General features: G+C 56.1%; 1 protein-coding gene across 22 annotated transcripts in view; it reads left to right on the top strand.

The window, feature by feature from the left end:
• Positions 1-14788, top strand: part of Madd (MAP-kinase activating death domain) — a 37233-nt gene extending 22445 nt beyond the window's left edge. For 10 of the 22 annotated variants that reach the window (XM_013513919.1, XM_013513918.1, XM_013513912.1 and 7 more), the window contains 13 exons: positions 893-995; positions 1275-1337; positions 1572-1692; positions 1789-1894; positions 3182-3292; positions 5480-5587; positions 9508-9672; positions 9896-9968; positions 10083-10189; positions 11745-11753; positions 11928-11997; positions 13655-13701; positions 13955-14788. In XM_013513919.1, coding sequence (XP_013369373.1) covers positions 893-995; positions 1275-1337; positions 1572-1692; positions 1789-1894; positions 3182-3292; positions 5480-5587; positions 9508-9672; positions 9896-9968; positions 10083-10189; positions 11745-11753; positions 11928-11997; positions 13655-13701; positions 13955-14059 — 1188 coding nt within the window. In that variant the 3' untranslated portion in view covers positions 14060-14788. The remainder of the gene's footprint in view (positions 1-892; positions 996-1274; positions 1338-1571; positions 1693-1788; positions 1895-3181; positions 3293-5479; positions 5588-9507; positions 9673-9895; positions 9969-10082; positions 10190-11744; positions 11754-11927; positions 11998-13654; positions 13702-13954) is intronic. The other 12 variants (XM_005383995.2, XM_005383993.2, XM_005383991.2 and 9 more) reach the window with 5 other exon arrangements.
• Positions 14789-15658: the final 870 nt, after the last annotated feature.

Below are 15658 nucleotides of genomic sequence, written 5' to 3'. Positions count from 1 at the left end.
TAGTTAGGCGTTGCCCAATAATCTACGCGCGGTGGCCTCTCCGCTTTTTCTGCCCTGCGAGTGTAAGAGGCACGGCGTTACAGCACAGCATCTGCCCTTTCCCTGGGTGGAAATCTTTTGTGAGTGAATGGAAAGTCTAGTATTGCAGAGACGGCCAGGGGAGTTGGTGGTACTTCTCCCTAAGAAACGGAAGGAAAGCAGAAATCAGTGTCTTTAGCTCAGTTGCCAGCCGTGTGCCAGGCCCTGTTACATGCTTTTTGTGTATTTTCAGCTCTGACCCTCATGAGGCTTCGGAGGTAGCTCTGTGGTAGTGATTGCCTCGCATGTGTGAGGCCCAGGGTTCCACCCCAGCGCTGAAAAAAATAATTAGACAAGTGTTAAACATTAGTCCTTGCCCTCGTCCCATGAGGTGGGGGTTACAACCTTTCTTTTACAGATGAGGAAAATGGGGCTCAGAGAAGCTTAAGTTTTGGGCCAGAGGTCACAAAGCCGATAGGCCAGGGTCCGCGTTGTGTTCACTTTGACTTCAAATCCTGTGTTCTTTCTACTGCGTCATGCTGCTGCAGAAAAGTAGCCTGTGGTGGGGTTTCGTTTTTGTTTTTGTTTTTGTTTTTGGTCTTGTTTTAAGAAAACAGTGTACAGAGACTAAGGAGTGAAGACAAGTCAGAATAGAAACTTCATCGCTTGGTTTCGGAGGCCGTCGTGTCAGTCAGGCAGGATTATCAGACTGACTCTTGGTCACGTCCCAGAGGCAGGCAGAGCAGGAGCAGAGGCCGGGGCTGTGCGGTTGCTGAATGGCACCTGGCCTGGCAGCCTGGTGCTGAGGTGCTCGGTTTACTTTGTTTCTCTTCACCCTTCCTCGGGTAGCTGACCTGTTGCTTTGTCTCTCTAGGGTAAAGCCCACAGCTTGAAGCCAAAGGAGAAGCTGGCGGGCAGCCCGGTTCGCTCTTCTGAGGATGCAAGCCAGCGAGTCTATCTCTATGAGGGACTCCTAGGTAGGACATGGAGCGGGAAGGCCTCTTGACTGAGGAAAGCCGGGTTCAGCCTGGGGAGAGGATGCTGCTGGGCAGTAGCTGCTTGGCTTTTGCGATGTCTGTGCTGATGTCCGATGCCTCGCGTTTTTATATCTGAAGCAGGTGACCTATGAGGTCTAGAACAGGCAGTGGGTGAAAACCAGATGAGCTCGGACTTTGGCGTTAATCAACAGCTGCTGTCTTCTGTCTTCCTTTCTTCCCTTTCTTGCTGCCATGGTCCTTCCTGCTGCAACTTGGCAGGAAGGGACAAAGGATCCATGTGGGACCAGTTAGAAGATGCTGCTATGGAGACCTTTTCTCTAAGTAACCGCCTCTCTGTGTGTGCTGTGTTCATGCTGCTGCTGGGAGGGACCGGGCCTCTCTTGGAGGCATCTGGGGCTGGTGGCAGGCATGCTAGACTGGGGTGGAGAGGTTTGTGCTTCCTTTTCCCTGGAATTTGGACTGACTCCCTTTTATCTGAGTCTACTCTGTTTTCATGTGGCAGCTGTATGTTTTAAGTGTTAAATAAGCCCCTGAAAAGAGCTTCATTGTCCCCAGGCAAGGAGCGCTCTACATTGTGGGACCAGATGCAGTTCTGGGAAGATGCGTTCTTAGATGCTGTGATGTTGGAGAGAGAGGGGATGGGGATGGACCAGGGTCCCCAGGAAATGATTGACAGGTATGGGGCTTGGGACACTTATGCAGACTCTGCCTCCTTCCGCTTAGCCCTGCAGCTCCCACGGGAGGGCTGACTCGTGCCCGGTCTTTTGCTTAGGTACCTGTCCCTGGGAGACCATGACCGGAAGCGCCTGGAGGACGATGAAGACCGCTTGCTGGCCACACTGCTGCATAACCTCATCTCCTACATGTTGCTGATGAAGGTAGCACTGGGTTTCCATGTGTCCAGCTCTGGCCGATGCTGGCAGGACAAGGCTTTTCCTCCTGCCTGAGTTCGGGGGCTGGGGAAGCTGTCCAGGCGTCTTACTGCGGCTCCCTTCCTGATTCAAAGTCTGAGGCCTCTGTTGGCCCATGCAAGATCCTTTTAACTGCTGTTGCCGGGCTGGTTTTGGTTATGAAAGTTGAAAGATAAATGATCATTCTGTATGATTTATTTTGAACTTTATATGGCCTTTCTTTGCCAAGTAGTTTGAGAATGTCAACAGAGCTCCACGAGAAGCCGATAAATTATTATTGTTACTATTTTTTTTTACAGTAGCAGATTCTAAAATCCTAGAACATTTGCTCAAAAGTTTTCAGTACGAGTCTTTTATCATACAGGATTTCCTGTAAGAAGAGCTCCCATTACCAAAGTAATGGTGAATTCTAGTTTCATTTGATTATAGCTGTGAAAGAAGAAAGTTGTGAAATAGAGGAGTCTTCATCTGAAAAGGCAGATGTAGGTCAGGAGTGGTGGGTAGAGGGAGTTGCCTTGGAGCCAGCGGCTGTGGTGCAGGCCTATAATCCCAGCACTCAGCAGACCGAGGCAGGAGGTTTGCAAGTTGGAGTCCTGCCTGGCACCTTAGTGACACCCTGTCTTAAAATAAAAATTTAAAAAGGGCTTGGGATGGAGCTCAGTGTAGAGCACCCCTGGGATCAATCTCCCAGTATCATTCAGAGAGACAGACAGACAGACAGACAGAGACAGAGACAGAGCCAGGGAGCTGTTCTGAGCAGAACCCTGAGTTTCCCCTGCTGTTCTCCTTGGCCTCCTGAAGTGCGAAGGCGTTGGTTAAACACGGAAGGCCTGCAGGCTGTCTTGGTTTGCTGTTTTCTGTCCACTCTGTCATATTCCCGCAGCGCTGGTTGACGCCGGCTGGGGAAAGAAAACAATCCTTAGCCCGGGTGGCACCTGGGCTGCAGCTGAGGCCCAGTGTTGAATCCCAGTGTCGCCGCTCTGAGTCACTGTTTCTGCGAGGCGCTCCGAGGAGCCCTCGGGCAAATGCTGTGCTGTTGCTTAGGACGGGGAGCAGGTGACGCCCTGCGGCCGGCAGAGGCACCTCTCAGAGCCAGGCAGTGTGTGCCCTCGCCACTGTTCTCGTGTCCGCTGACGTGGTCTTTCAGAGTCCACTTCCCCCCTGGGGGAGGACGCTTACCTGTCCCTCCTCTTGTCTCCGACTTGGCCGAGAGGAGAGCAGGGCCCCCATCAGGCGTCTCCCTCGGCTTCGCAGGTGAACAAGAACGACATCCGGAAGAAGGTACGCCGCCTGATGGGGAAGTCCCACATCGGGCTTGTGTACAGCCAGCAGATCAACGAGGTGCTTGACCAGCTGGCGACCCTGGTGAGCGGAGCGGGACCCTCCCTCGGACTCCCTGGCCCTGCGCCAGCTGCCCGCCTAACGCAGAGGCTGCCCTGGGGCTGTGTCACCGAGTGGGCCAGGTCACCCATAGTCCTTTATCTCTCTAGGGACCTTGTGCTAAAACTGTCCTACTGTTCTTTTCTGTGTGATCTGTGGACCCCAAAAGTGCCTCAGGGTGAAAAGTGTTTTCACTTTTCACTAAAAGACACTAAAATGCTCCCCTCACCAGCCTGACGTTTGCACCGGAGCTGCCAGAGCAGTGGTGTGCAGCCTGCCTCCGCTCCACACGGCCTCAGTTTAAAACAACATCAGCTTCCTTTTGAAAGTCCCTGAGGAAGCAGTGACCTCCTTACTTGTGGGAGGCTCTGGTCATGGACTGTACATCCCGCTAACACTCTGTGTAACAGAATTGAGATTATATGTAAGTCAGCCCAGGCATGGTGAGTGTTTGAGGAGAAACGATCTATGACAGTTTGAGTTGCAAAGTGACCCATTACTATTGTTCATGCAACACATGATTTTTACTTGAAAGAATGACCAACAGCTGCGGCTGTCCAAAACTGGGTACTTAGCAGACGTTTTCTCCAAAGTTAATAGTTGAGCCAGTTCTAAGGAAAATACTTGACAGAGGGCCAGGAATGTAGCTCAGCGGCACAAGCACCTGCCTGACAAGCGCAAGGTCCTGAGTTCAGTTCCTGGTACCAAAAAAAAGGAAATACTTGATGGTATTTGTTGCCAATGATAACATTTAAGCTTTACAAAATGAGAATTTTGGAAGATTTTCAAACTTGAAGCTTGTCATCGGGTGTGGTGGCGCACGCCTGTAATCCCAGCACTCAGGAGGCTGAGGCAGGAGGATCGTTGTGAGTTCGAGGCCAACCTGGGCTACAAAGTAAGTTCAAGGCCAGCCTGAACTGCATAGCGAGACCTTGTCTCAAAAATACCAAAAAAAACAAAACAAAACAAAAAAACAAACTTGAAGCTTTGTAATTTTTTTAAGATTTTTTTTAAATGATATTGGTGGTGATATCAGTGAATGGGATTTTTATTTTTATTTTTCATCTTTTTGAGACAGGGTCTCACTATGTAGTTCAGGCTGGCCTTGAACGCACTTTGTAGCCCAGGCTGGTCTCAAACTCACAACCATCCTCCTGCCTCAGCCTCCCGAATGCTGGGATTACAGGAGTGCACCACCATGTCCAGCTGAGATTTAAAAAAAACAAACAAACCAGGAATCAAACTCAGGACCTTGCACTTGCCAGGCAGGATATTTTTTAACATTGTATGAGATGTGTCAACCTTTGGAAGTGTTTTCCAAATACAGTAACGTTATAAATTCAAATATAGGTGAAGATCCATTCAAAGTGTAAAATAGACAAATGCTTTTAATGTAATAGTAGCAGATATTCACTGATTTGTTTTTAGATTCCACCTTGCAACTAATTTTAAGATTAACTGCTACTCTTCAAGTTCTGGCATAATGGCAAAGACAAATACGCATATTTATCTGAAAAACCTATTGAAACCCTCCCCTTTCCAAATGCCTATCTGCGGAGTCAGATTTTCTTCCCATACCTCAGCCAGGCATGGTGAGGTACCAAACAATGCAGAAACAGATGGAAAAGCAGCTGTTTTCTACTGAGCCAAACACTAGAACATTGCACTCTGCATTTTTTGTTGTTAGGGAAAATACATTTTATAAAAGTATATTACTTCTATTACCATGTAATCGTTAATGAGTTATTATTTTAAAATGAATCACTAGCCATGTTTAAAATTCTTAGTTTTGATTTCTAGTACAGTAAATATAAATGTAACTCCATGAACCAAAGCTCCTCCGGATCCTCAGTAATTTTTTTTTTTTTTTTTTTTTTTTTTTTTTTTTGGTTTTTCTCCGGTACCGGGAACCGAACTCACGACCTTGCGCTTGCCAGGCAGGCGCTTTTGCCGCTGAGCTAAATCCCCAGCCCCGATCCTCAGTAATTTTTAAGAAGTACAGATATCCTGAGACCAAAAAGTCCTTGAACATTTCCCTGGTGGCCGGTGGCTGGCACAGGAGACCATACTAACAGAGCTGACCTGGGTTTTGTTGCTTAGTTAGGGATTTGGGGCCCAGAGCCATGCATAAGAGGGATTTGTAAATGTCCCTAAAAGTCTCTCTTTCCTCAGAATGGACGTGATCTCTCCATCCGGTCCAGTGGCAGCCGGCATATGAAGAAGCAGACATTTGTGGTCCACGCGGGGACAGACACGAATGGAGATATCTTTTTCATGGAGGTGGGTGCTGTTCTTTCAAAGGAACATGAGGAACTCCTGGAAGGGACGCCAGAATAGTTTTCCCATTGATCTTGTGTTTCATCATGGCCATTTATCATTGATTGATTGATTGACTGATTGTGGTGCTGGGGATTGAAGCCAGGGTCTTGTGCGTGCAAAGCAAGAGCTCTGCCCCCGAGCCGCACCCCAGGCCCAGTCATTTATCATTAAATTGCCAGGTTACACCGTTTTTGTGGCAGGACTCCCACCGCTTTTTTCACGTGTGCACCGAATAGGTGACACGGTCACACTGTCACCAGTCAGAGTGACAGGAAGTAGCGTGCACCGGGGGCATTGCCCGCACCCCGGTCCCCTTCCTGTTCCTCGCGCCTTGCCCGTCCTGCTGTAGCTAACCCCTTGCACTGGTTTCCTTTGTGCCTTCCAGTGGGCTTTTATGCAAACAGTAAAAGAAGAAAATACATTCTTACATTTTCCCCTTTCTTACAGAAAGGTAGCACGTTGTATGCACTGGTCTATACTTGGTTTTTTTCATTAAACATTATCCTCATGATCCTCCATAACAGAAAGAAAGAAGAAGAGCTTTCTCCTTTTACAGCTGCACATAGCCCTCTGTGAGCTGTGCCATCAGGTGTTTAGCCAGTCAGCACGCGAGGGTCCTTCCCTGCTGTGGGTAGCCTGCTCCACGAACAGCTCTGCGCCTGTGTGACTTCATGCAGGTTCAGGTGCGTGGTGGGCGAGCATCCCCGGAGTGGGGCTGCTGGACCACAGGGACAGCGCCTGTGCAGCTTCGCTTGGTCACCCAGCCCCGCTGCCATTTGTTTTGGTGAAGAAATTGGCTTCTCTGTCCCAGGGAGCATCTCACATGCTCTACTCTCCTCTGCTTTCATGCTAGACTTCCTCCCTGAGGTCCTTGACGTGTTGTTTCTCTGTTGCTGAATTTCTTATAACCTAGTAGATGGAGTGAGAGGCTTGGTTGGTTTCAGGTTCAGTATTTGAGCAAGAAGGTTTCCGGTACAGCAGCAGGTAGACTGCTATCTGTTCACTTCCTGGGCTTCGTAGGGCCATCCTCTGCTGGTGGTTGTGGGCAGATCTAACCGCTGTAGAGTTCCTCAGTTGTCTGTCTGTCTCTCTCTCTTTCTCTTTCTCTGTTTTGCTTTGAACCCACAATCTTTATACTGACTTACAGTTTTTAAAAATATTTTATTTCAAGACAGGGTCTTGCTCAGTTGCCCAGGCTGGGCTCAAATTTGCCACCCTCCTGCCTCAGCCTTCCAGAGTGCTGGGATTATAAGCATGCGCCACCACACCCAGCTGCACACGCAGCCTCGTGAACAGGTGTTTGACCAAGCACAGGCGGGTATCCTCTGAAGAGCAGTGTGTATGTGTGAGGTGGCTGAGCAGGGAAGCGTTTCACCCCTAGGAGGAGTCGGGGTGTGAGTAGGTGTTTCTGAGCTGAAAGCTGACTTGAGACTTGTGTGCCCCTCATGGAAGTAGAGCTCACTGTCAGAGTTCTAACTCCAGGCTAAACCTCTGGGCGGTGGGGTTGGACCCTCGCAACACCTAGATGCGTTGCCGTGGCAACTTGAGTGTACCTGGTCTCCTTGACATCAACTGGCCATGATTGATTTAGCCTCTCAGCGCAGCTGGCTGGCTGCGTTGACAGTTGGACGAGGCTTTGGGAAGATTTTTAAAAATTGTTTTTATTGCCTGTTTTTTTTTTAAAGTCACAAAAGTGAAACAGTATGTGCCATGACATTTTTAAAGCATATAACAGTAAGAAAATACCAGTTTTTCTTGCTCCCTTCCAGTCCTACCTCACATAAGTAGCTGTTTTTAGAGTTTGATGTGAATCCTTTAATTTCTTTTCTGTTTTTTTTTTTTTGGTCTTTCTGAGATAGGGTCTGACTATGCAGTTCAGGCTGGCCTTGGACTCACTTTGTAGCCCAGGCTGGTCTTGAACTCTCAGCAATCCTCCTGCCTCAGCCTTCTGAGTGCTGAGATTACAGGCGTGTGCCACCACTCCCGGCTGTGAATCCTTTCAGATTTTTTTTAAAATGCGTATTTGTATAACTATAACTTATATATGTAGGATGTTATTTTGGCATTATAAAAGGAGAATCGAGCTAAAGTACTAATATATAATTTCCTTTTTTCTCACTTAATGTGTCATGGGCATCTTCCCATATTGTTGCAGTGGATGCTTGGCCAGTAGGCATTATTTGGACGTACCATAGTTATTTAAGTAATGCTTGCTGCTATCTATCTTTTTTTTTTTTTTTTAAACACTGTTTCGTTAAATATCTTTCAACATATCTTTGTACACGGACACGAGAGTGTTTCTATAGGGTATATGCCTGGACATGAAATTTCCAGATTGAGGCTATATACATTTAAAATTTTGGTAGATCCTGCCAAATTGCCATCCCAGACACTCCCAGTTCATGCTTCAACTAGCAGCGTAGGCGGTGTGACATCATCAGCGTTTCTCTAGCCTAGAAATCGTGTTTCCTCCTAGATATATCCCTCTCCTTTATGTGATGTTCCCAAAGGGTTACTGACAGAGAGGTCATGAATGTCCTTTTCCACTTGGGGAAAACTTTCTGCCCTAGAATCATTTCCATTCCTACTCTGATACTCTGACCCTTTCTTCATAAGGCTTTGAGAACTCCAGTAACCTTTTAAAGCTGATCACCTTGTATATTCATTTCTTGTTGGCCTAATGTTTATGGGACGCATGCTGTGTGCCAGGCAGTGTCGGGGTTGGGGATTACAGCAGTGAGTACCAGCCTCCTACTGAGGCCTGGGATTACAGTCGTGCACTCGCACACCCAGTGTAATTATAGTAGGGTGCTTTCTGTGTTTCTACCTTTTTATGCACATTAGGTTGACAAGGTCTCATTAAGTTGGAGGGCTCAAACTTGGAATCCTCCTGCCTCAGCCTCTTTGAGTACTGGGCTTACAGGTGTGTGCCACCATGGCCAGCTTTTGCACATTGAGATTTTTATGCACGTTCTTTCATTTAGTCTTCACGGTGACTCCATGTGTTACTGTTAGGATCCCCACCTTGCACATGAGGAAATACAGACATGAGCTTGTCCCAGGTGACAGCTCGGGAACAAGTAAAGCTGGAATCTAAACCCGAGTGCTCAGGACTGGGGCTGTGGCTCAGTGGTAGAACACTTGCCTCGCATGTGCCAGGCCCTGGGCGTGATTCCCCAGCACCACAGAAACATCCAGCACACTCGGGAGCCTGAGGCAGGAAGACCGCAAGTTCAGGTCCTGCCTGGGTGACTTTGTTAGACCCCTCGTCTTGAGCAGCGTGCTGTAACGTCCCTGTGAGAGTAGCAGCCGCGAGCACAGGTAAATCCTCAAGGAGAGGAGGTGAAAGGGACTTTGTTTTTTCATTTGCATCATCCTGTGTAAAACGATTTTGTGCTGCAAGCACTGTTCGTGTGTCACTTGTATAGTTTCTTAAAATGTTTTTATAGAAGTAGGGCAGAGCCAGGATTAGAACACGCCCAGGCTCAGCTTGTTTCCCCTTGGTTGGGCCTGCCGTAATTCCTGCCTTGGCGTCGGTCAGGAGAGCTGTTTCCTAGACACAGAAGCTGGAGGCGCGGGCTGACCCAGTGCGTTGAGACCCTATAGGGGCACGGCTCGCGGACTGATGTGGGGAGCGAGCTCGCTTCCCCGGGCGCCGGCCCCTTCCTGTCCGGGACCCCTTCTCTCCCCACCTTCCTCACGAAGGCGAGTGTCCAGCTGTTCTGGTTTGCAGCTCCATCCAGGGAGGCCAGGAGGAGAGGGGAGGAGCCTGGTGGGCTCCTGGATCCGTCGCCCCTGTCCCGTGGGGCCCTCAGAGCGCGGCCCGGGGAGGAGGAGGCTCGCGGAGGCGGGGCCCTGAGCCGCTGTGCCCGCTCCTGCAGGTGTGCGAGGACTGCGTGGTGCTGCGCAGCAGCGTGGGGGCGGTGCGCGAGCGCTGGTGGTACGAGAGGCTGGTCAACATGACCTACTGCCCCAAGACCAAGGTCTTGTGCCTGTGGCGGAGGAGCGGCGCCGAGACGCAGCTGCACAAGTTCTACACGAAGAAGGTACCGGGCGCCTGGCTTGGGGCTCAGGCAGGCACTGAGAGCCAAGCGCTGAGTTTCTCTCTAGGAAGCTTAAAATCCCCAAATCTCCGTCTGGAGCCGCCCTTCGGCCTCCAGCTGTTATGCGGGATGCCCAGTGCTGTCCCTGAGTCCGGCTGTGGCCCAGCCTTCCCAGCGCCCAGAGCAAGGGGCGGGACCCACAGGACAGCTCTCCCCTGTGCCGCAGTGCCGGGAGCTGTACTACTGCGTGAAGGACAGCATGGAGCGCGCGGCCGCCCGCCAGCAGAGCATCAAGCCCGGTGAGGGCAGCATGGGCCGGAGAGCGTCTTCCTCGCGTGTGCCGGGTCTGGCGGGAGTCCGGGTGCGGGGCGTCCCCACCTCACCAGGGAGCTGACCGGCCGCCCTCCCTGCAGGGCCCGAGCTAGGCGGCGAGTTTCCCGTGCAGGACATGAAGACTGGCGAGGGTGGCTTGCTGCAGGTCACCCTGGAAGGGATCAATCTCAAGTTTATGCACAACCAGGTGGGTGCCAGTGGTGCCGTGTGCCCCCTGCCCGCTGTCGCACTGAGGACCAGGGTCCAGCCCCCCGGGGCATCCCAGGGAGCGTGAGGGCCACAGGGAGAGCTGGACAGAGCAGCGGGGAGGGCACGGCGACCTTGGCGAGACGGTGCCCAGGGAGCCGGGAGCGCGAGGCCGGTAGACTCACGCAGTGTGAGTGGGAGCGTCTCACGTGGCCGCTGCGCCTCCGCGTGTGCCCCAGGGTTGCTTCGCTTGGTGGCGCGGCCCTGGCGCGCGCGCTCGGGTGTGCGCCCGCCTGTCCTCGTGGAGTGTGCGTGTGTCTGCCTTTTCCTTCTCCGCTGACCCTTCCCGGGCCCCTCCTGTAAGTGTGCGCTGTCCCCTGCTCCGCAGGCCCGCGCCCCTCCCTCTGTCGGCGGCAGGATCACCTGGCCTCGCTGCGGCTCCGCCCGCCCTCACCCTCGAGCTGACTCTCTCCTCGCGGTCTTTTAACGCAGTGTTGCTTTTCCTCTCAGTGGACATTCTTTAAGCTGGCGCCCTCTGAGGCCAGCGCGTCTTCCCAGGTCCGTTCGCGGCTCTGCCTCTTCACACAAGTGCCTTTCTCCCCTCCCGTGGCCGAGCCTGCCCCCAGGGGGCGCCCCCGCCCCGCCGGGCCGCCCGCCACCCCGACTGCCCGGCCTCCTCCCTCGCTCGCCCGCTTAGCCCCGTCAGCGTGCGCCGGCCGGCTTCGGTGTCGCGGGGGGTGCTTAGTGCTTCTAGTCCAGGGCCTCGGGCGCAGCAGGCCCCGCACACCTAGGGCGGCCCGAGGAGGGGTCCCCTGGCCGCTGTGCTGGGCCGCAGAGGTCTGGCCTTCCTGAGGAGGAGCTTCCCGCCTCGTTGGCGCACTGCGGCCTCCCCCGCGACCACAGCCCTTGCTCCGCCCCGGCCGCTGCCAGCCCCTGCCCTGCCCTCCTGCCCTGCCCTCGGGCGGCCGGCTCGGCCCCACACCTGGCGGAGGCGGGCCCTAGAAGAGGCAGCCCCCCGAGAGCAGGCCGAGGCCGACTTCCGTCTGCCCACAGGCCGCGGGGCCCTCCTGGCGGAGCTGAGCAGTCAGCGATAACAAATGGGGAAGCGCAAACGAGTCAGGATCTGCCCCCGTTTGAAGCTCGGCTTCGTTATTTACGGGCAAATACGCGTTCTAGTCCTGTTCCCGTCCTCACGGTGGGGCAGCGCTCGGCCGCCGCAGCCCGGGCGCGGGCGCGGGGCGTAGCGCTCCGCAGGGACTGCCGCTGTGCCCCCGCGCGCTGGGGGGTGGAGGGGGCCTGTGTCCGGGACGATGCCAGCGCCGCCCCCCGGGACAGTGAGGGAGCTTTGCACTGTGCCAGCCCTCTGCGCCGGAGGAGGATGTATGGAAGGGCGACACTGAGGGGCCGGTCACCGGGGGCCCGGCGCTGTGCCCTACGAGCGCTGCGCTGGGCAGAGGGAGCGGCAGGCAGCCCAGGCCGGCGGAGGGGCCTGCGGGCGGGTTTGGCCATCCCAACTAACGCCTTCATTTCTCTCCCATGCTTTCTCCTCCGGCCAGGAGCGGAAGGTACATGCCCTTTCTGCTGTCTTCGCTTCCTAGCGCTTTTGGTTGTGTGTGTGTGGATCCTGCGTGCCCCCCGAGCTAGGCTTCCTGTGCCGGGTGGGGCCGTGGCGGGAGAGGGGCTCCGCGGGCCAGGGGCGGGGCTCGCGGCCTTACCTGGCCTCCCTCCCTCTCTTGCAGGTTTTCATAGAGCTGAATCACATTAAAAAGTGCAATACAGTTCGAGGCGTCTTTGTCCTGGAGGAATTTGGTAATTACACTATTTTGCTCTTAGGTCTGGACTCACATGGCAGTAACTCAAACCTTGGAGCTCCAGAGGAGGGTTAGAGGCAGGGCGAAGAAGAGCCGCAGAGAGGCCAGGAGGCGCAGGAGTGGCAGGGAGTGGGAGAAGCAGGGAAGGAGGCGGGCAGACAGCCCCGCGGGGACGCAGGCGCACGGCCTCCTGGGCTGAGCGGCCGGAGCCGGCCCAGGCGAGGCTGAGCCGGGCAGGCGGGCAGCACAGGCTCAGACAGGCTGGGGCGGGCGGGGTCGCTGCCGGGTCCTGAGCCCTGCTGCGTCGGGCTCGCCTGCGGCCAGCTGTAGCAGCCCCAGCCCCCCACCCCGGCACTGCTCTGTCCCTGCCTGGCCTGTGCCGGAGGGGGTGTGGGCATTGCGGGCAGGCAGACGAGGGCCGGGAAGCCGGGGCTGCAGGCAGAGGGGCTGAGCCAGGCTCCCTGGCGCTGGCGGCGGCGCTGGGAGGGGGGTCCTCGCCCGGGCTTGGGGTGGCTGCTGTGTCTGTGCTTCGTTCTCTCGCGCCCTCGTCGCTGCTATGAAAACCTTCGTTCTCCAGCAGGTAACATGACTCCGGCTCCTGCTCCCTCCCCAGGCCCCGCCAGGGTGGGGCCCCCACCAGCCGCGCTCGCTCACACTGCCAGTGTCTCCTCCTCTCTCCCCACCCTCCTGCTGGCTCCCCGGTCCCAGCTCTGTCCCCAGGGTGCGCCCTCCTCTCTCCTGCGGGGCCACTGGGGCTCTTCCAGCTCAGGACAGGGCGCCAGGCCTCTCCCTGCTAACCTAGGTCCCCCATTCTGCCTCCCAGGGTCAGAAGAAGGTGTGGCCACTTCTCGTCCTCCCTTTCTGTCCCCCTCGCCGGGGGACGTCACACCCCTCTCCCTGTCTCAGGGCCACACCAGTGGCTGGGCCTGGAGGGCCCCACTCCTTCGTCTGGCCACGCAGCGCCCCTGCATGGCGGGACAGGGCGGCTCCCGGGCTTGCTCTCTGGGCTGTGGACATGTGTGGACTCGCTGGCGCTCCCCGGCCCCTCCCCGGGTGCTGTCCTCGCCTGTGTCCTGCTTGGTGTGTCTGCTCGGAGCCCTCTGACGCTCTCCCTCACACAGCCAGGCGCGGGCTGCTCCTGCCGCTCGCTCAGGGAAGGATGCGGCCCAGGCCATAGGCTTATTGCCCTGTGGCTCCCTCGGCCGCCTCAGGCCTCTGTAGGGGCTGGGAGGAAAGGGAACTTCGGGTCCCACAGCCAGGCTTGTGGGCTGGTGACATGGCTGAGCTCCCGGGCGGCTCAGCAAGGTGAGGCACAGGCTAGAAACCACTGTCACGGCCGCTGCTACACCTCAGGGGTCCCGGACGGTGGCGGTGACCAGGCTGCGGAAAGGCCGGGCCTCCCTCCCTGGCCTCTGTGGAAGCGGTAGAACCCCAGCCATCGGGCAGAGCGCTCTGCAGGCTTCGCAGGGCTAGCTGACTCTGCTTGACAGAAGCCTCCGGTGCCCTCTGTCCTGTCACAGCCGAAGTGGCTGCAGCCACTGGGAAGGCTGCAGCAGGAAGGGGACCCTGTGCCGGGCGCTGCCGCCTGGGGGATCATGGCACCGTTGCTCTTAGTTTTGAACTTTCTGTTTTGTCTCTTGCCCGTCCGGTTTTAGTTCCTGAAATTAAAGAAGTGGTGAGCCACAAGTACAAGACACCAATGGTGAGTGTGCCGCCCAGCCCTGGCTGCGCAGGGCTCCCTGGGGACCTACAGAAGGTGGAGGGTGGCCCCTGAGGGGACTGGCCTAGAGCAGAGGTTGAGCTGAAGCCAAAGCGCGTCTTCCACCTCGGGAGAGACGCCTTACGGACCCTCTCCCTTATGGATGGCCTGAGGCTCCATCACCCCAGGCCATGCCGTTAGGGCCTCCCCGTGAGGGCCAGGACCCCAGGCGCCTCATCTGTCCCCTCCTCTCTAGGCCCACGAGATCTGCTACTCTGTGCTGTGTCTCTTCTCATACGTGGCCGCCGTCCGTAGCAGCGAAGAGGACCTGCGGACACCACCCCGGCCCGTCTCAAGCTGACGGGAGGCCCAGGCCGCCGTCCGGCCCGGGGACGCCCCCCCACCCGCCGCTCCCGATGCACCAAGCGGATGGCGCGCGTCTTCTGCGAGCCCCCCTGTGGCTTAGCTGGCTCCCGCTTGTGGCTCTGAGCGTGTCCGTGCGTTTGTCTGTCAGGCTGCGGTGGTCGCTTCCCCTTCCCTCTCTGCACCCCTAGAGGGTCAGACTGCTGTCCCCCGGGCCGGGGCTCGAGGCGGTGTGTGAATGTGGGGCTGGCGGGAGTTCCCCAGCGAGTGTCCTCTGACACTGTGTGGTTCTTGGCCTTGGCCTCATGACCCCGTGGCGCAAGAACCTGGTCTCCGTCCTCTGTGACCTGGCATAACGGCACCGGGGCAGTTCCTGGGGGTGCGGGCTGGGCACTGGAAAGCCAGGCCGGGCAGCTGGCAGAGGGGACCTCCCTGCTCCTCTGCGTGGCCCCAGCTTGCTGTCACTGCGGCTGGAGCGCAGTTTCCCTGTGGCCTGCTTGGCCGGCCGCACGATGGGCCGGAGGACTCCAGGGGCGCTGGAGTCCTGGGGACCCCTGGCTGCTCTGCCTGGGAACCAGGGAGGGGTGGGACAGGCCTGTCTGAGGCCAGGTCTCCTGGCACCTGGAGGTGGCCTGGGGGAGATGATTGTAAATATTTCAGCTCCACGTTATTTATAGAAAATGTACAGCTGCGTGAATGTGAAATAAATGTCCTTAATTCCCCTTGAGCTCCCTGGCTGCCTTGTGTTAAGCTGCACCTCCTCCGCCCAGGCCTAAAAGTGCTGCTCAGGCTTGAAGGAAGGAGACGGAGGCAGGCTTGTCCCCATCCAGGCTCCTGCAAGCTGGGCCCAGTACCCACCTCCCTCTGCCTCTGTTTTGGGTTCCGGGCCACCCCGAGGCTGGCTACTTCAAGCTCACCGCTAGAGGGAGCCCCTGAGCTGGGCCTTGACATCTGAGCAGGTGGTTAATTTACGGTGACTGGGCCACCTGTTCCCTTTATGATTCCAAGAAGTGTTGTGAGGTGGCCAGGTCTCCCACAGGCCTGGAGCCCTGAGTTCCAGCCTCAGTGTCTGGATGCCGAGCAGAGCTCCAGGCAGCAGGCTTCCTGGATTTCTGTGCCCTAGGAAAAACCCAGACTCCGTGGGCCATGGACCCACTAGTCAGGCTGCTGTGAGACCAGGAGGACATGACAGTCTGGCCGGGGCTCCTGAACCTCACACTGTCCTGGTTCCGGGTCCAGCTGGACAGCATTGCACGCTCCTGTGAGATGCACTGGGGGTCGTTCGCTGTGACCCCAAGCATCTAGTGCGGCCCCTGAGAACTGTGCTAGACCCCACACTGCCCCAGCCCGGGCGCTGTGAGCCTGGGTCACTGCGGCCCTGGCCAGGCCGAGCCCCTGGGCCCGGGGCGGGGGGGCGAGCAGCAGCCTGGGGTCTGGCAGCATTGCAGCTCCACAGTCCCGTCTGGAAAGTGAGCGCGGGGGACTGGGCCTTGCTAGCGGGGATGCTTAGCAAAGTCAGGGTCCTCCCTGAGCCTCCCGGATCCTCTGGGAGGCAGAGTCCTTGCTGAGGGCTAGCACAGCCCTCCTATCTCTCTGT

This window comes from Chinchilla lanigera, unplaced genomic scaffold, assembly GCF_000276665.1.
Source record: "Chinchilla lanigera isolate Chin_1 unplaced genomic scaffold, ChiLan1.0 scaffold00021, whole genome shotgun sequence".
In the NCBI taxonomy this organism is placed as follows: domain Eukaryota; kingdom Metazoa; phylum Chordata; class Mammalia; order Rodentia; family Chinchillidae; genus Chinchilla; species Chinchilla lanigera.
Note: the sequence above shows the minus strand (reverse complement) of the source record. Positions and strands in the feature narration are given on the sequence as shown.